The sequence below is a fragment of the Pleurodeles waltl genome, chromosome 11 (genome assembly GCF_031143425.1).
Source record: "Pleurodeles waltl isolate 20211129_DDA chromosome 11, aPleWal1.hap1.20221129, whole genome shotgun sequence".
NCBI classification, from domain to species: domain Eukaryota; kingdom Metazoa; phylum Chordata; class Amphibia; order Caudata; family Salamandridae; genus Pleurodeles; species Pleurodeles waltl.
This window is the reverse complement of record NC_090450.1, coordinates 355,870,612-355,885,307: the sequence shown is the minus strand read 5'-3', so window position 1 is coordinate 355,885,307 and position 14,696 is coordinate 355,870,612. Positions and strand designations below refer to the sequence as shown.

Here is a 14,696-nt window from a genome sequence, read left to right as displayed (position 1 = left end):
TCGTAGTGGAACAGAAGTTACCCTTTTCTCTTGTTAGCAAGAAGTCTCATACACACATAGGTAATGAAGGAGGTGCAGGAGAGTTTTCAATGTGTCTATTGAAAAGACTGCAATCTACGGTAAGATGCATGAAATGCAATGATTAGGATAGTGAGCAATAATGAAAGCAAAATGGTGAAGATGAGAGTTGTGAATATGAAAACCCCCACCACATTGCAATAAACATAAGATATGCAATTCCTAGCAAAGAAAGCCTAATCTCTACCCTAACAAGAGTTATGTGTTATGTGTGATAAACCCCAATCTGCCAGTACCATGTCAATGAGAAGCGGCCCCCCCATCCCTCTTTACCTTGGAATGAGGTCTCTAGGTCAGATTTTGTGAAGACACACAGAGTTGTGCGGCAAGGTGACATGCAGCATAGATGGCATCTAGAAGGAATCCCTCTAATGACCTGGTCTGTGTGAGGTGTATTTATACAGCTCATGTAGGATCCCTGATGCAGGTATCTATCTAAACAAATGATAATGTAGAAGACTTGTGTTCGCAATTATATAAACAGTCCCTAACAAGTGCGCACAGTTTTCCTGTCAAACGTAAGAGTGAAAAGGACATGATGACAATACCTATGTACATCACTGATAATGACGCCTTCTCAGAATGGCACTGAAAACAAAAAGCAAAACATCTATTATAAAATGTAGGCAATTGCAAAGTGGTAAAAGAAATAATGAAATAAATAATACATTCTGTAGCACACACAGAAAGAGGAAAAAACCTCCATAGATTATTATTGTGCAGGAAGGTGTCCCTTCCTGCACTGAAATAATACTGCCTGTGAACCAGGCATCCTTACACCATGGTGCAAAGGTGCCTGCGTTGGAAGAAAGGATGCCTGAGTTGGCACAAGGAAGTACATTGTGCGCCAGTACAGGGGGAGATACAGCACATTTCTGCCTTTCCCTGTGGCGCCAATTGGCCTGTAAATAAGTCCCTGGGTACTGAGCTGCTCCTAATGCCTTTGATGCCTTTGATGTCATCTGCACCACTCTAGTAAAGTGAAGTTGCATTGAGATTGTCAGTGTACTTGCCATGTTTTGCACCATGCTAATAGAGTGAGGTGTTGATCTTGGACTCATTCTTGTTGCTCTGTCTTGTCCCAGCTGCAGTTCACACACAGAGTACCTGTTTTGGTGCAGATTGTGACTGCAGGTTCTGCTGTGCTTATTCACAACCAGTAACTGTTGGTTCCACCTAGCTCCTTTTGATAGTTGGGAAACACTTGTGTAAAGTTCTGGCTGCACAACAGCAATCCCGGAGCTCCTTTGTATCCGGCCAGTCCACAGTTTTAACAAAGACTTTACTGCATCTTCTGGAAGTAGGGCCACCACATGCATCTGTCACAATGGAGAGTATGTGGTCTTTTTGTACCACAGTAGTGGCAAAGCACGACCCATGTAAACCTCTGGATCATGGTACAGAATGACACATAACCCCTGCCTGCACTGCATAATCCCCACCTGCCAGTGGACTTCCTTGCAGTTTATGAACTGCTGAGTGCAGTCACTGCACAACTCCAACTTCTGATAACATCACAGAACCTTGGTGTACAAACCCATGTCTCCTGTGTCACTGCAACTGTAAGACCTCCAGTGACTGCCATAAACACCACAGACAGCAGTTTATTGTCTGCATTTCGAGCTTCATAGGCTGGCATCCAATCATTGTTGCGGCTATACCAAAGAATAGATATTGTCTTGTAACTGTAACATTACCTCCTGCAGGAAGTTGGGAGAGGTGGCTCCAGTGGGTATACTGTGTCATGCCCAACACTGCCACTGCCCCTCCAAAAATTCATGTACTCACCAATTCATCTAGCCATTCAAACATCCATCCATTTACTTTTCCATCAATGCCCTGAAACACTCACATACGCACTGCCCCTTCTCCTACGACGGTTCCTCTATGCCCCAGTCTGACTAACCTAGATTGCTTCCATATATTTTCCTTACCTTCTCATTCATTCATTAACCTTTTCATCTCACCACCTATCCATAGATTCACTGTATTATCAATGAATTTCGCTCACTCACTCATTCATCCAATGCTCATATTCATCCACACAGGGAATCATTGAAGGAGCCTTGTAACTTACATGTGTATTTTTTGGCTTTGTCGATGCTTGTTTTCTAATGGTAGCAGACAGAAAAGATTACATTTAGCATTATAAAGCAGTGATTTTTGTGGCACTGTGATCCAATTTAATATGCATGCAAAGCTGTTACATCAATACAGTTCCAGAACAGGTTTTATCCACGTGTAAAAGAAATGTCTTACTACTGGGTTACAAAGAATGGTCTGAGAGCAATTAAATCACCAGCTAGCCAAGCACAATGTTGTGTTTACAGTGGTATTTTGTTGGGAGAATAAGAGCACCACAAGTTAGAGGACTTGGGCAATGGAAGTTTAGGTCACTGGCATAAGAATGAGGCCTTTGCCATGATCATCTAGGCTAGAGATGACCAATGTTGAGCCTTTACAAATACAATTGCCCCAGGTTTTAATAACAATCACGGGTGTAGCAACCTCTCCAACCCGGGAGCATGTAAATGACCATTCACCACATGGAGCTCTGTAACAGATGTCTTTATTCCTCAGTGTACGAACACATACTGCACTCAGATCACATCAAAAGTATTAGGTACCACACCTTAACACCTCCCATCATGTTATGTAATTCCTATATTGAGTCTGCCTAGAACCGCAAGGGTCCTAGCGCACACAGTTTCAAGACACTGTATCTCACCTCCTTTTTAAATCAAAAGTATACATAACCTGTGTAAGAGCCTTGTCATGTTCCATTTGCTTTGCTTCAAATACCTGTATGTTATCACTGGAAATAAACAGGCTGATTTATACAACATCCTGAAATATTTCAGCAGCTGACGACACTCCAAAACTTTTATATCTAAACAGACCGACATGAGTCGAAAAAGTAGTGCAGTGCAGTTCTCTTCCAACTTGAGTTGAGAGTATCCTTTGTTCAAGTCAAGACAGGAGAAGACTTTGACACCATTCAGTTGCAAGATCACGTCTGCTGTGTGTGCTTTGTTGGCGTGGCACATATCAACACAGACACGCACTGCACCTCCACTGTCCTTTTTTGGTACCACCAGTATGGGCGAAAACCATAGCACAGGACTAGTGGAGTGCTCTGTGAAGCCATGCTTCCCCAGTGTTTTTATTTCTTTCTCAACAGCTTCTTGCAAGTGAAAAGTGTCTCGACGGTGCTTCTGTCCAACAGGGTGAAAGTCCTCATTAATGTGAAGTCACACCTTCATTGTCTTGAGTGTTCCTAGGCCACAAAATAATGACAGAAACTGACTAACAATTTCAGATTGAGTGTGAAGGTTGTAATTGAGAGCTATCAGTCCCATGTCAGCAGTAATGTCAAAACTAAGTAGGCATGCACTTGACGAAGTTCCTTGAAGAACGTGAGTTGGAGCCTGCAATGATACTGCTTTAAGTCGCGTTGTTGCTATGAATTACCCTTGACTCTGCAACGGTTTAGAAGCAGCCCACATGTATACCTTCGTGTTTGACGGTTCGAGGCATGGCAGAGTAGGCAGGCAATTAAACTTCTCAACTGGCATGATGTTCATGGACGCACCACTGTCTATGATAAAGGATATGGGGCAACTGGTGACTTTTATTGTGAGGCAGTGTCCAAATGAATTCAGTTGTTTTGCTTGATGGTTGGCCTTTGCCTTTTGTTTTTCCCTGCAAGTAGTTAAACCGACATTCGCCTGTTGCTCTCCGGTCATCATCATCATCCCACATCCATTTTCACTGGCGCTTGATAATGACATTGGAGAGCCTTTGAAGGATGAGCTTGATGATGATCGACTTTGTCTGGCTTCCACTTGTCATAACTGGTGTTGCTTTTTGGCATTGAGGGCTTGGCTTGAACACTTCTGGCATCCATTTTCTCTTCTCACGGTGACGTATTTGGTTTCTCCTTCACTTTGCGAACCATTATGAAGTGGTTTTCTTTCCCGCATCCTCTGCATGTCTGTCCAATGGCTGGACATCTTCCTCGATGGGGTAATGAAAACCCATATCAGAAACACACCTTTTTCTTCTTTGAAGACTTCAACTGGTGTGCATCTACATTGTACCAGTGCTTGCTTTTCATAAACAACGCTGATTAATTTTTCACTATTCCAGCTTCCATATCAGCAGCTTGTCGATCTGCTCTTTCATCTGCTCTTGATGCCATTAATATTTTCTCTATACTGAGCGTCTCTCCCAACAAGCATCTTATGACAGAGGTATATGGCTTTGTCATCATCAAATTCACTAAACTTTCAGTGCTTCATAAGCACATCAAGCCGTTCAACCAACTCATCCATCGTTTCACCAGCTTGTTTTCTTTACTGAAAATGTACTTTTCATAGTCAACATTTGGCAATGAATTGAACTTGAAACCCAGAGCTTCTTTGATCTGATGGCACGAAGTTACATCAGTTTGTGAGATTTTCTTCAGCACTTCCTTTACTGCATCACTGGCAAGGTTCTTTAAATGCTTCATGATTTTCTTGTCATCAACTTCATCAAGGGCATATATGAAGCCATTGAATATCTCTATCTATGCGGTGGGTATGTCACCAATATTTTGCTTTTTGGCGGTGTCAAATGGCAGTGGTGGTTTAAAAAAACAGTTGCATCGTACTTCACACTCATTTCTACCACTGTTGCTGTTCCATGATGGCCACTGTTAACCTGGATCGATAACCTCTACAAGCACTGGCTGTGTGCTCGCACTTCGGTCATCATGCTCGATCTGAGGTCGTAAAGTGTCCTCTTCTTTCTTAATAGTGAATAACAGTTCTTTTTTCTTGCACTTGATCATTTTTGCATTTCGCTTTTTGCATCATACCTGGTTGACACAGCCTTTAGCATTTCACTTACATCGATGATGGCCCTGTGCGTTGGCGCATCACAATATTTTTTCTTTCAGCCTTATAAATGGACTCTGGTAGGCTGCTGTGTTGTTGCAAACTCTCAGGGAGGGTAGTCTCTGTTTTTCAGGACACAGTTGTCAGCTATACCATCTTCCCCAGGCCAGGAACATGTAACTGACCATGCCACACACGCAGCTCTGTAACAGGCATCTTTATTCCTCAGCATACGATCATACACCGCACTCAGATCATGTCATAAGCATTAATAATCACACCTTGACACCTCCCAGCAGGTTACGTAATTCCTCTATTGAGTTTTCCTAGAACCACAAGGGTCCTATTACACATAGGCCGTCATTACGACTTTGGCGGTCTTTTCGTAAGGCCAGCGCAACTGCAGGCACTGAAAGACCACCATATTACGACTGATTTTGGAATTCCAACACCAGACGTGCTAGCGGTCGGCGGTGAAGAGGCTGCTCCACTGCCGGCACCGCCACACCAAAAGGACCTCGTGTAGGAAAGTACCATCTTCCTTGGCTTGTTACCCCCATTTTTACCTGTACGTCAGTATGTTTTTGCCTGTCTCACTGGGATCCTGCTGGTCAGGACCCCAGTGCTCATAGTTTATGGCCTAATGTGTGTGTCTGTATAGTGCTTGACTGTGTCACTGAGGCTCTGCTAACCAGAACCTCAGTGCTTATGCTCTCTCTGCTTTTAAATTTGTCACTGTAGGCTAGTGACTTAATTTACCAATTCAATTTGCACACTGGAACCCACATATAAGTCCCTAGTATGTGGTACCCAGTTACCCAGGTCATTGGGGTTCCAGGAGATCCATATGGGCCACAGCATTTCTTTTGCCACCCATAGGGAGCTCAGACAAACCCTTGCACAGGCCTGCCATTGCAGCCTGCGTGGAATAATGCACATGTGATTTCACAGCCATTTTCCCTGCACTTAAGTAACTTATAAGTCACCTATATGTCTAACCTTCACTTGCTGAAGGTTAGGTGCAAAGTTACTAAGTGTGAGTGCACCCTTGCAGGGCCATTTCCCAGGACTTTGTGAGTGCGGGGACGCCATTACACGTGTGCACTACACATAGGTCAATACCTATATGTATCTTCACAATAGTAACTCCGAGTATGGCCATGCACAATGTCTAAGATCATGGAATTGTACCCCCATTCCAAATCTGGTATTGGGGAGCCAATTCCATGCATCCTGGGGGCACCACTATGGACCCCCAGTATTCCCAAACCAGCTCTCTGAGGCTTGCACTGCAGCTACAGCTGCTGCCACCTCACAGACAGGGTTCTGCCCTCATGGGGTCTGGGCAGCCCAGTCCCAGGAAGGCAGAGCAAAGCATTTCCTCTGAGAGCAGGGTGTTACACCCTCTCCCTTTGGAAATAGGTGTTACAGGTTGGGGAGGGGTAGCCTCCCCCAGTCTCTGGAAATACTTTGAAGGGCACAGATGGTGCCCTACTTGCATAAGCCAGTCTACACCAGTTAAGGGACCCCTTGTCCCCTGCTCTGGCATGAAACTGCATAAAGGAAAGGGGAGTGACCACTCCCCTGTCCATCACCACCCTAGGGGTAGTGCCCAGAGCTCCTACAGTGTGTCCCAGACTTCAGCCATCTTGCTTTGCGAGGTGTGGGGGCACTTTGGAAGCCTCTGAGTGGCCAGTGCCAGCAGGTGACATCAGAGACCCTGCCTGATAAGGTAGCCAATCCCCCTCTCAGGGCTATTTAGGGTCTCTCCTGTGGGTTTTCTTCAGATTCTGCATGCAAGTTTCCTTCAGGAATTCTCTGCAACTACTACTTCATCCTCTGACCTCGGATCAACCGCAGCCTGCTCCAGAAACCGCTGTAACAGCAACAAATTATCCACAAGGGATACTTTTCCTCTGCAACTTTAGCTCCAGCCAGCAACTGCAACAGTTTCCATGGTGTGCACGCTCTGAGGACTCCCTGTCTTCATCCTGCACCAGAAGGACCGGAGAAATCTCCCGTGGGGTGACGGAGTCACTCCGCTGCTCCAGCAGGCACCTTCAAAGACAATGACCGGTACCCTTGGACGCCTCTCACAGCAACGAGCATGCTCCTAAGGACATAGAGGTTGGACCCCATCGACATAGACTGTCCTGTGGTCCTGCTGACGCAAGTTGGAGGTGGGAAGACCTTGCCTTCCCTGAGATTGACGTAACCCCTGTGTACTGTGTCTTCTTCACCTCCTGAGGCCTCTGTGCACTATTTGCAAAATTCCTTCATGCACAGTCTGGCCTATGTCGCCAGCACTCCATCCTGCAATGCTCAACTTGCTGAGTTGTTCTCCGGTGGAGTGGACCTTCCTTTGTTGAGCTGCACCAACCGTGTTTTGCACCTCCTTTGTCCCTGTGTCCTGGGACTCCGGTGGGTGCTATCTGGCATCCTGAGGGCTCTTTAAAGTGCTGACACAGAGTTAAGGCCCCCAGGTCCCTCCTGGGTCCATCCAGTGCCATTTTGATGCAAAACACACTTTTGCCGTAACCAAGGCTTGTTGGCGACCTCCAACACGAAATCACGTCTGCATCCATCTTCACATCGTGGGACATCCTTTGCATCATGCAGGAACCCACTTGCATCTTCCTAGGGTGCATTTCTGCAGTCTTTGACTAACCGGGGACTCTTCTTTTGCGCCCTCTTCTGGGTTGACAGGGGCTCCTGCCCTTCCTGGAACCTCTCTTGACTTCTGGACTTGGTCCCCTTCGTTTGCTGGTCTTCAGGTCCAGGAATCCAGCAGTTGTTGTTTGCAGACTTGGTTGGTTACTGCAAAATCCTAATCACGAGGTGTAGTGTGTCCTAAGGAAACTTGCAGTTCTTTACTCCTGCTTTTCTGGGCTCTGGGGTAGGTTAATTTACTTACCTTTACTGTATTCTTACTCTCCCAGCGATTCTGCACACACTACACTTGTCTAGGGGGGAATTTGTGATTCGCATTCCACTTTCTTAGTATATGGTTTCTGTTGCCCCTAGACCTATTTTCTCCCATTGCACTCTATAACATTTCCTATTGTTTGCATTGTTCTGACTATTTACTTGTCCAATGTTGGTGTCTAGTGTATATATTGTGTATAATACTTACCTCCAGAAGGAGTATTGTCTCTAAGATATTTTTGGTACTGTGTCATCCAAATAAATACCTTTATTTTAGGTAACACTGAGTATTGTCTTTAGTTGTGTACAAGTACTGTGTAACTATAAGTGGTATTGCATGAGCTTTGCATGTCTCCTAGTTCAGCCTTCTCTGCTCTGCTATAGCTGCCTCTATCAGCCTAAGCTGCTAGAACACTACTACTTCACTAATAAGGGATAACTGGACCAGGGATAAGGTGTAAGTACCCAATGTACCCACTACAAAGCAGGCCAGCCTCATACACCATGCACAAAGTATTCCGACCTGTGCGGTGGTGTTCTGAGGGCGGGCACTGCCGGCGGTGGAAGTGTCGGGACCCGTTCCTTCCTGGACAACCTCCTCGACAGATGAGGTAAGTGGATCATCCTACGGGGGGGCATGTGCATTTGCGAGTGCATTTGTGAATGTCATGAATGTGGGAGGACGGGGTGTGTTTGTGGGTGCGTGTCTGCATGTGAGAGTGATTGTGGATCGGATGAGGGGGAGGTGTGAGTCTTTTTGGATTGGGGTGGGGGTGCGTGTGTGTAAGTGGATTGGGGTAGGGTGTACATGTGTGTAAGTGGATTGGGTGGGGGTTAGTGCGTGTGTGCGAGTGTGAGCAATTGAGTGCGGGAGTGTAATTGAGCAGATGGAAGGGGTGAGTGCATGTATGTGGTGCAGGGAGGAGAAGGGGTGTGAATGTATGTAAGCGCTGGAGAGGGGGACGGAGAGTGAATGAGTGCGTTAGTGTGGTGTATGTGTATGTATGTTAGTGTGAATGGGGTGTATGACGTGAGTGTGTGGGTGAGTGGGGGTGCGTTTGTGTGTGGGAGTATGTGGGTGCATGTGTGCGGGTATGAGGACGTGTGTGCAGCTTCCTGTCACTGGGATACAAGAATGCCAGCTTTTTCTGGCGGTCGCACCGCCAGAATGTGTGCAGGAGTATCCCCGCAACAGGAATGCAGGTTCCTGTCACCAGGATACAAGAATGCCAGCTTTTTCTGGCAGTCGCACTGCCAGAAAAATGCTTGCGGTCTTCCTTGTCGTAATACCACTATCAGTATTACGCCGTACACCAGGCCGGAGGTGCTCACCTCCAGCCCAGCGGACCATGGAAAAGCGGCAGGATGGGCGGAGTATCAGCGGTTTGGTTTAGGCCAAAACGCTAAACTCGTATTTTGGCGGTCTTCACTGTCGTCCCGTCATCGGTGAGACCCCCACCGTGGCCCTGGGAGTCTTCGGACCGTCAGCTTCGTAATGAGGGCCATAGTCTCACAACACTACAACAGGCTATGTATATGATTCCTATTTTGATTCACTGTTTGTTCAATTATATCCTTTTGAGGGATGAAATTTGGCTTCCCTTCGGGATTCGAGGACCAATGTGCTACTTTCACGTTTTAGGTTCATCCAACAGCCATTTTGCAAGGGTTTCAGCACAGAACGAAGTTCTGGCAAAATATATGGACATGGGAACTTTCTCCGAGGAGCACTCTATTTTAACTTTAGTGGTTAAATTAAAAACTCAGAATAGCGCAATGCATACTCTAAAATTAACAGCACGTTAAAATGCACTTTATCAACTAAGGCAGGCCTCTCTAAAAGGGGGTCAATAACTACTGGTAAATTTCTTCTTGTTTGGGTCGCTAAATTTTGTCATTCGCATGAAAAATGCTTTGTGATTGTGTTCATGTTTGCTGGGATTTGCCATACAAATCTCTCTCTATGTTTCTTTCTTTAAACATTGCACTCAAACTGATATCCGTTCTCTGTCCCAAATCTTCAGTCTCCTTTTCTCACAGTCTCTCTTGTTGCAGGGTCTGGCAAAGCATAAACCTGTACTCTTCTTCATCACTCACGGGGAGTCTTCTAGCGGCGTTGCACAACCTCTTGATGGACTAGGCAACCTCTGTCATCGGTCAGTATCACCCAAGTGTAACTTCTATTCTTTTCTCAACAAGCATAAGCAATAATACATTTCTCAAATCTAAAGGGCAAAATACATGTATGCATACATCGTCACACAGGCAGCCATTTTTTATTTAACATTATAAGATGATGGGAGGGCAAGTTAGAATGGTAAATTAAAATGAAAAAGTCAAAAGTAGTGAACATGAAGTGTAACAAAGGGGACGAGCGAACGTGAAACTTTTTGCAGTTTTAAGCCCATCCTAAAAAGCAGATAAACATTTTAAAAATCTTAAAATGTGGAGTTAGATTATGAGTGGGAAGGGGAGTGAGGCAAGCAGCATCAGGGAGTAGGGGAGCAGGGGAGGGAACAAAAGACAGTCCAAAGGACTTGGGAAACAATGTAAAAACTATTAATTTGAACACACGGAGTAGGATGGGGAGTGGGATGAGAAGCATGGGGGAATGGAGGAAGGGGATGGAAAAAAAAAACAGAGAGAGATGGGAAATACATGCACTCTTATGAAGCACTAAACCTAAAATAAAAAGACTGCCTTTAAGCATGCAGTATAGGGATAAAAATCATTCAGTCAGAACACTGAAGATTGAAATGCTCCTGGGTGGATAAACACAAGAAAGGGAGGAGAGCCAGTGAATCAAGAACAGAAAACTAAGATAGACAACAGAGGCATCCAATCCGGAGCATGTACCTGAAGAAAAGCCCACTCTAAGTGTATGTTATTGGAAACAATAAGTCTGCCAAGTTGGCTGAAGTTGAGACTTAAAAATATTTGTGGTACCCAAAGTATGAAGAGAGAGAGATTGAACTCTCATATGTAGGAAACGTTTTCATACCAAATAAACTGGGCAGAGAATGTAGGTACACCAGAGAGCAACCAGGAAGTATTGCCATCTGACTGATGAGCCTTTCCAGTAATGTATATATGTATTTATTTGTGTGATTTGAAAGATCCACACTGAAAACAACATCAATTCTACCAGGGACGGATAGGCTTTTTATTCCACTGGGCATTTCCCCATGTGGTCTGGAGCCCTTGAAGGCCAGTTTTGAAAGCCCAAGGCTGCTCCTAGTGTCTCTGTCTCTTTCTCCAGCTCACTGAAGTTAATTGCAGCAAGCACAGGAAGGCCTCAAGAAAGAGGGAAAGAGAGGAAGAGACAGTGATGTTGAGAGAAAGAGATCAGAGAGGGAGAAGAGAGAAAATAAAGAGTAGTGAGAGAGAATGTATGGATAGAGAGAGAGATAGACTGCATGAGGACAAAAAAGGAGCTGAGCTAGTTTGAGCATTTTTGCCTCGGCTGCTTTTGGGTCTCAGACCAGCCCTGGTTCCTAGGCTCTAGTTAGTTGGTTGGGAGGAGTCAATCAGGTGACTAGCGGTTGCTTGAGGAGAATAGCGATTCAGGAGTTTTCTGCAGGTGATGGGGCTGTCAAGAACTCATAAGAATGTGACTTATTCCATTTGGGGTTCTATAAATTACAATCATCTACTTGAGGTTCTATGATCTGGAAGCAGTAGTGAAGAGTCAGAGTCTGCTAGTGAAGCAGATATTGCAATTTGGTGTGTAGGCTGTAATTATGCTGCACAGTGTATCATGTGTAGCTTATCACGTGCGCGTGGTCTCAGCGGCTCTTCTCCTTAAGGCAAGGACCAAGGCTGAATTAACCACTAAGCAAAATAAGCATGTGCTTAGGGCATCAATGGAAGACATTTTCCATTGCTGGATTTACCAAGGACAATATGGTGCAAAACTGCAAATGGTGCAGCTGAACAAGGTTCTACAAAAAGGTGACTCAATAAATGAAAAAAATGCATGTACATATACATACAATAATAGAAATAATAATAAAATAGTAATAATAGAGGGCAATGATATACATTTAGAATCTGATAACTGCCACATTATGTGAACTTAAAAACGTGCAGATCTGTATGGACCATATCTGACCAACTGCACTTCACAAGATGAATTTGAAAGATATGAAGCAGCTACAAAGGAAATGCAACCAGATGTTGATTACAACGCAGCTCAAACTTGTAAATGTATCAGAAAGAAGCTACCCAGTGATGGAGATGCTGCACCAGAAGTATATCTGAATGTCAGGGATAAATTTTGTACCACCACATTTTACACAATTTTTGACAAACGTGAAACTGAGATGAGAAGAAGAGGAGAGATATACAAAGAAATAGCAGAGAGATTTTCTCTTCTAAGTGATGTGCTACAAAACGGCACTTCATCATCTACTAAAATTGAAAGGTATTCTCAGTGTTGTCAAAAGCTGATTGATGCTTACCCAGAGGACTTGAACACTAATTTATCAGCTGAGTTTCAGCAGTTTCGCTCATATGTGCGTCATAAGTTCAGTGCAGCAAAAAATGTAAAAACAAGATTCAGTCATGCTGAACTTTATAAAATAAGTGTAAAAGTAAATATTGAGTGTGATTTTCCAAATGTAGACATTGGCTTTCCTATATTTTTAACATTAATATTCACTAATTGCTCAACTGAGCTTTCATTTTCTCGGTTGAAGTATATTAAAAATCCAAACAGAACAACTAAGCAGTAAGAAGCGGATATGTTATGTAAGATTAGGTTTGAGGATCTAATCAAAGACTTTGCAATTACAATATGTAGGAGAAAACTTTTCAAATATAAATAAAGTGTAAGTATACAAAAAGAAACCTTATTTTCCATCTTACTGTACGTGTTGGTTCATAAAAAAAAAAGTAAAAGGTTATTTCATGGTTTATTATTGTTTATATTTTGAATTAAAAATATATGGGGTCACCAAAATCTTTTTAGTGCTTGGGGCCTCTAAAGGTTTTAATTCGCCCTGGCAAGGACCTTGGGATGGATTCTATTTCTAGGGAATAGTGAAAGAGAACTTTTCAGGTTGTTTGCTCCTGGATTTCTTCTCTTATGGCTGGTAAGAAGCTGGTTATCAGTGTTTTAAATCTGTTGTTAGCAGTCAAGGTTGTATTTAGGAAAGCTAACACACAAGACATCGAGGGAGTCCAGGTTTGCATTCACAAGGGTTCCCATAGTGGCTACCAGAAGCTCAGCTGGGAAAGGCTTATGGTGATATTAGACTGTTAGAGCGTGAAAATAATGTGATACTGTCTATGTGTAGAATCTGTGCAAGGTGTACACCATCAGGCCCATCTTGCATGGGTTTTAGGGACATGAATGAAATCAGGAGCCTATACAACATGCACAGGGCTTGGTTGGGGTTGTTGAGGTGTAACTGCATTCTAACTTTAGAAACTGAGGCCCATATTTATCAAGGTTTTGGGTCACCCTTGTGCCTTGCAAGGGGGCGCTAGGGGGACGCAAAACCTAAGTGACATTTAGCAAGCCATACAAGGTCACCTTGTGTGGCCCTGCATGGCTTGATAAATCTAGAGTAACCCAAGGCAGTGCAAATTGCTGCCTTGTGTTGGTCTACAGCAGGGATGTGTGCCATGGGTGGAAAGTGGGTGTTCCCACGCGTCCACCCATGGATTTTGGAGCATTCCCAGATTTGCCATTAGTGGTAGATCTGGGAATGCGTCAAAATGCTATGCCTCCCCAGGTGAGGGGTAACAAGGAGAAATATATTTATTTCTCCTAGTTTGTTTCCTTTTTTAGGTTGAGCGTAAGCATACAACCCCAAGAATACTTTAGTATGCATCTTCAGTGGGCTTAAAGCCATTTCATTTGCTTGTTTCAGTTTCATTTAAAAATCCTTCCTTGCTAGTGGTCAGTCATGCCTGGTAGTCCCTCATTTTTCTCTTGTGAGCAGGATCCACCTACTGTATAATTATGTTTTGACCTGTTTATCTCTTCTTTAGGGGACTTTTTTTTCTTTCCTGCTTGTATTCAGTGAAGCTTAAAACAAATCACAAAATAAAATAAAAAGATGGATAGAGTGTTGAAACTTTTCAAACACTCATCCCCAGTCACAGATCTGGGTTTAATCCATTGGTATTTTGCTTGCCACGTCACCCCAGTTTGGACCCAGCTATATGCAAATCAGTCTTGACCCTGCTCCCAATGGGAGCAGTCCTGCCTGAACTGCCAAGCCAGGTCCTCCCTGGACACGATTCAAGCATCCTGGGACCGGTTTCAGGGTATCCCCCTTCATCAGCCAGGCTAGCTTGAATCCAGTGGCCTAGCAAGCAAGGGACCCATGTCTGGGCATACCCTAGCCACTTAGGGTGCACAAAGTAAAATCACAAAATAACATGATGGACTGAGTGTTGAAACTTTTCAGACACTCACCTCCAGTCACAGATCTGGGTTTAATCCATCATTATTTCGCTTGCCACATCACCCCAGTTTGGACCCAGCTATATGCAAATCAGTCTTGACCCTGCTCTCACTGGGAGCAGTCCAGCCCGAACTGCCAAGGCAGGTCCTCCCTGTACAGGATTCAAGCAACTTGGACCGGTTTCAGGGTATCACCCTTCATCAGCCAGGCTAGCTTGAATCCAGTGACGTAGCAAGCAAGGGACCGACGTCTGGGCATACCCTAGCCACTTAGGGCGCACAAAGCAAAATCACAAAATAAAATGATGGACAGAGTGTTGAAACTTTTCAAACACTCACCCCCAGTCACAGATCTGGGTTTAATCTATCGTTATTTTGCTTGCCACGTCACCCCAGTT

At 44.3% G+C, this 14,696-nt stretch overlaps 1 protein-coding gene across 1 annotated transcript in view; it reads left to right on the top strand.

The window, feature by feature from the left end:
• The window catches only part of AGXT (alanine--glyoxylate aminotransferase), an 879,854-nt gene that overhangs the window by 446,142 nt on the left and 419,016 nt on the right, over positions 1–14,696 (top strand). Inside the window, exon 4 of the mRNA XM_069213665.1 lies at positions 9,939–10,039. Coding sequence (XP_069069766.1) covers positions 9,939–10,039 — 101 coding nt within the window. The remainder of the gene's footprint in view (positions 1–9,938; positions 10,040–14,696) is intronic.